At 46.4% G+C, this 5158-nt stretch overlaps 1 protein-coding gene across 3 annotated transcripts in view; it reads left to right on the top strand.

Moving 5' to 3' along the window:
• The window catches only part of Sdad1 (SDA1 domain containing 1), a 29286-nt gene extending 24484 nt beyond the window's left edge, over positions 1-4802 (top strand). For all 3 annotated transcript variants that reach the window (XM_006987223.4, XM_042257636.2, XM_042257637.2), the window contains exons 21-22: positions 447-608; positions 4639-4802. In XM_006987223.4, the coding sequence (XP_006987285.1) occupies positions 447-608; positions 4639-4686 (210 nt within the window). In that variant the 3' untranslated portion in view covers positions 4687-4802. The remainder of the gene's footprint in view (positions 1-446; positions 609-4638) is intronic.
• Positions 4803-5158: the final 356 nt, after the last annotated feature.

Below are 5158 nucleotides of genomic sequence, written 5' to 3'. Positions count from 1 at the left end.
TCCTGCTGCTCCTGCTGCTCCTGCTCATGCTGCTCATGCTGCTCCTCCTCCTGCTGCTCCTGCTCATGCTGCTCATGCTGCTCCTGCTCCTGTTTGTGCAGTGGCCACGACTGAGCTGCTTTCTGTACCTTGACAGTAGCTCCTCCTCACCTCTCATTCTGTGGGAACGGAGAGTCCTGGGGACAATTAGAACCCATATGCTTTCTCCTATTCTTCCACACACTGACGTCTTCTCCTTCCCCACCGCCCAGCACCAGCTTAGCTCTGGGAATCGGGCTGAATGGGTTTCCCTTCACTGAGCTCACTTGTCTCTGCTGGATTGAGTCCTAGAGAACAAGGGCTGTACTTTGTCCCTGTCTTGGTGTTGACATCCAACAGAGTGATGAGGTAATGCCCAAGGTGTCATTCTTAAAGAAGTACTAATCATAATTGCTTTGTGCTAATAGGCAGGAAGGACAGACCGAAAGGAATTTGTGAGGAAGAAAACCAAAATAAATCCATTTTCCAGTTCCACAAATAAAGAGAAGAAAAAACAGAAGAACTTTATGATGATGCGATATAGCCAGAATGTCCGGTCAAAAACCAAGCGCTCCTTCCGGGAGAAGCAGGTGGGTTCAGTGTGGAGCCTGAGTGCTAACAACACAACACAGCTGTGTGTGTGACAGGAGGGTGCCTTCTGAGGACCACGTGCTGAGTGTGCTTTGGGGTTCAAGGGAACGCTCTGAGGTCAGGAGCCGTCAGGGTGGAAAAGTCTCAAACCTGAGTTGATAAGGGTCACCATGTGACCTGTGGGTGACCCTGGATCTTTGTAAGTAACAGAAGCAAGCTGGGTCCCCTCTGACGTCCATTCCCATGCTAAAGTAGTCCCCACCCTGTGAGGTGGATTGAAATTGATACATGTTGTGCGTGGGAAAGCCGTGCTCAGCACACAGTTCTGCTGTGTTGGGATGTCTGTGCCCTTTTACAGGAAGCATCGTGTTGACCAGCCTTTGGGATTTCCATCCACTGTGGCTTCGCTGGTTTGCTGGCCCATTTTAAGACAGGGTCTTACTGTTCTTTGTAATGGCTTGAACTCACCCAGGCTGGCTTTCCTCAGAGATTCACTTCCTTCGGCCATCTTAAGTGCTTGCTTTGCTTCATGCATGCAGGCCTGTGCTACCATGCATGCGGGCGTGTGCTCCCATGCATGGCCCAGTCATGCTGCCTGGGTGGCCTGCTCGTCTCAGTGCTGCACTGTAGTAAACATCTGACGTCATGTTTTCCTCTTCTGGGAGCGTCCTAGAGCTTACCAAGTGTCATTCTGAAGCCACGGTAGAGAGTCAGCTCCAGGCTACACAGTCTCTGAACCAGTTTCCTGGTAGCTAGCCAATGCCAACCTGCCAAGACTGAGTGTAGTGGCCAGCCCTGTGGGCAGCTCTGACTACATGGGTGCCACCACCTAACACTACCTGTCTGTTTTAATCCTTCACGTGGAATCTGTGTTGAACACGTGTAGATAATAAAGTGGTGGCATGTCTAAACAAAGGCTCTGCATTTCGCCACAGAGTTGGACTGACTTCAGTTCTGTCCTTCAGAGCCTTCCAAACATTGTAGAGTTGAGGAAATGGCAGCCACCTGTTGGCAGCCTTGCTTCTGCATGGATCAATTTAGCTTAGGGCATCATTCCTCCACTTCCTGTTCTGTAGAAAGCTGGTTTTTAGCATCAGAGAGAAGCTGGCCTTTGACCCTTATCAGTGCTTTAGTAAACGTTTCCCTCACGGATTAGAGAAGTGTTAATTAAGACTGAGCGAAGAGTTCACTGGACACCCTCACAGCTGTTGGTTACGGATGTTTCTTCGTCCTGCAACTGTCCTGCTCCTTGAACTGACAAGTGAACCCGAGTTCCTGCACATTTCCCTGCATGCAGTTTCTTCAGGGTTTACTCCTTGTAAAACATAGCTCTTGTTCCTGGTTTTCATATTGTCTCAGCTACACTGAGATGTCACAGTTTAAAGTGAGCATAAGATGCGTCAAATAAGTTGGGCGGTAGTGGCACACACCTTTAATCCCAGCAGAGGGAGGCGATCTCTGTGAGTTCAAGGCCAGCCTGGTCTACAGAGTGAGTTCCAGGACAGCCAGGGCTACAAAGAGAAACCCTGTCTCAGAAAACAAAACAAAAAAGCATCAAATATTATTTTTAAGATTAAATTAATTTTTGTAGTATGCTTTGTTTTACCTAATAGATTGTAGTAATTCTAACACCTAATCAATATAGGAGTTATTGAGATATTTTACATTTGTGTTAAGTAATTAAAATCCAGGGTCCTGTTTTACACAACACGTCCAGTTTGAACAGGTAACTCTTTGTTCTAATTATTTCTTTCCTGTGGTAATGTATGCGATACTGAAGCATGCATGTGCCTCCTGTCAAATGCTTAGTAGCCAGAGAGTCCCTGAAACTCCTGTGGCCCTGGGCACCCTCTAGGAATGAGCAGCACAGTTGACCCTTACCAGTATTTCACTGTCCTAAACAGAATCTAGAAGCCTTGCTGTGGAGCCCAAAGGGGAGATGGGGCTGCAGACATGTCCTCTCTGAGCTAATGGCATTTGAAGGGGAAGGAGCTGCGGGGATGTGGGAATAGTTGTGTGGATGGAAGTGGCCAGCAGGTGCCTGGTGTGCGGCTTAACTATTCAGGGCTTCCGAGTTCACAGGAGCAGGTCCTGTGAGTGAAGTGTAAACACAAACAGCCAACAAGACCCGGGAGAGTGGTAGACATACCTCCTTAGCCAAGCCGGCTGAGATTCTTCCTTTTCTTCTTTAATGCCCTAACGACTCCATCTGCTTACAGAGAGATTGGAAGGCCCAGCAGGAAGCTGAAGGCATGGAGACTGTAAAATCCAGAACTTTAGAACGTTCAGATGTAGAGCCAGGCGATGTCTACCCTAGAATGGCTTTTATACTTTTGAGACAGGGTTTCAAATGAGTATGAGCCCAGACTGGCCTTGAATTCAGTCTTTCTGACTCAGCCTGCCAGGTGCTGATGGTGTAAGTCAGTCACTATACTGGCTTCCAAAAACGTCTTTTAAACAAAGCAAAACAAGTTAACACGTGTCTTATTAAAGTAAAAAGCCAGAATTTTGTCAAGTGTATGGGACAAAGAGTAGTGTTTGGGAATTAATGGAGAATTGCTCTTCACACACTGAAGATGTGTGCCTTGCTTACCTTTTACTACTTAAAACTTGGGCTTGTTCTTAATAGCCTTTTGTATTCCGGTTATCTGGGAAGGGTTAGAAACCTTGCCTGGACATCTGTACCTCTAAGTGCTGCGTAGAACAGAGAAGTGCTGGATGCTGTCCCTGAAGTCAGGTGATGCTGTTTCTGCAGGAAACATAAGGTCACAGCAGACGTTGATTTTGGTCTTTTTTTTCTGGACCATAAACTCTGCCTTCAAATTCTACCCCATTTATCATCATCACAGGAGCCTCCAGTTCCCATGTCTAGAAGACAGAGTCACATCCAAATAGAATACACACATTTCATTTCACCTGACGTATTTCTGATACAAAGTGATTAAAGATATTGAAAAATGTAGAGCCTGGATTGATGAGATGGCTCAGCAGGTAAAGTCCAGGAACCCATGAAGTGCAGAAAGGGGGTCAGTTCCACAGAGATGCCCTCTGACACCCACAGGGTACCATGATACATGCACATTTCCCCTTTCCTGTTGTGGAATACATGTTTAACTAGGCAAAGATGTGTTACATTTGTTATGTTGCCGAGTATTTCTTTAACTATGTGAAAGCATGTTACATTTGTTTCTGCTGCCTTTGTTAATGACTTAAAGGGTGTGTTACATTTGTTTGTGTTATAGAGTATTACTTGAACTGTGTGAAGGTGTGATAGATTTGTTTCTGCTGCATTTAATTGTGTAAAGATGTGTTGCTATTTCACCTTACCTGCCTAAGGCACTTGATTGGTCTAATAAAAAGCTGAGCAGCCAATAGCTAGGCAGGAGACGGATAGGCGGGGCTGGCTGGCAGAGGGAATGAGTAGGAGGAGGAATCTAAGAGGAGGGGGGGAGAGAGAGAGGAGGGAGAGAACAAGGGGGAAAGAGAAGGACATGCCCAGGGCCAGAAGCAGTGAAGTAAGATACACAGGAGAGAGATAAAAACCCCTGAGGCAAAATGTAGATGAAGAGAAAAGGTTAAGTTATAAGATCTAGTGGGACAAGCATAAGATAAGGCCGAGCGTTCATAACTAATAAGAAGTCTCCTTGTCGTGATTTGGGAGCTGGTGGGTGGCCCAAAAGAAAGCCTGCTACATTCCCCCCCTCATACACGTACACAAGTAATAATAATAAATAAGGTAAAATCTTTTAAATTAAGAGCCTGAATTAACTAGGTGAAATATTTGTCTTGAGCCTAATACCCAGGGTTTTGACTCCTAACATTAACGTCTTCACGTCGGAGCCATTGAGGAGAAGTCACGGTGGTGGCATGTGGTCAGGTTACCCTCCGGCTGGGCAGCAGCGTCCTGTACCCACCGAGCCGTCTCGATGACCCGGACTGGATCCTTAGGAAGCGTTTCACTGTGTGGTGTGTTCGGGATGGCTGACAACAGGTTCTCACTGTTGGTGTTTTCTTTTTCTCCTCTTACAGCTGGCACTACGAGATGCACTTCTGAAAAAGAGGAAAAGAATGAAGTAACCTACGAGCAAGTTGCCCATTTCCCGCTAAATGCTAAGTGTGTATCATCATGCTGGAAATTAGTAAATACATGTTTACATTAAAAGGCCAAGAAACACTATATTTTGGAAACTGCAGTCACAGTTGTAGCAATTTGGTATTTTTAATTTGGAGGTGGGGCTGGTGGGAATGAGAAATGTAAATAGTAATGATGTTAAAAACCTCATTTTGAACTCAGCAATACCAAGTGCCTACTGATCGTTGCTGCGTGCAGAGCCGAGTGAGCCGGAGCCCTCTGTGAGGGCAGGTGCATGTATATAGGTGTTTATAGTGAGCTGTCCGTAGTTCCGTCCTGGCAGTTGGTCCACACTCCTGGGGTCGCTGTGGCTCCTGGACTGACTGCAGGGGTGGGAGTTACGCATGCTCTTCAACGGGACATTGTTACAAGAGTAAGAGGTTCTTACTTGTAAATAGGCTTACCCGCTGATCGGGT

Source organism: Peromyscus maniculatus, chromosome 10 (genome assembly GCF_049852395.1).
Source record: "Peromyscus maniculatus bairdii isolate BWxNUB_F1_BW_parent chromosome 10, HU_Pman_BW_mat_3.1, whole genome shotgun sequence".
In the NCBI taxonomy this organism is placed as follows: domain Eukaryota; kingdom Metazoa; phylum Chordata; class Mammalia; order Rodentia; family Cricetidae; genus Peromyscus; species Peromyscus maniculatus.
The sequence above is the reverse complement of the archived record's forward strand: the minus strand, read 5'-3'. Positions and strand labels throughout refer to the sequence as shown.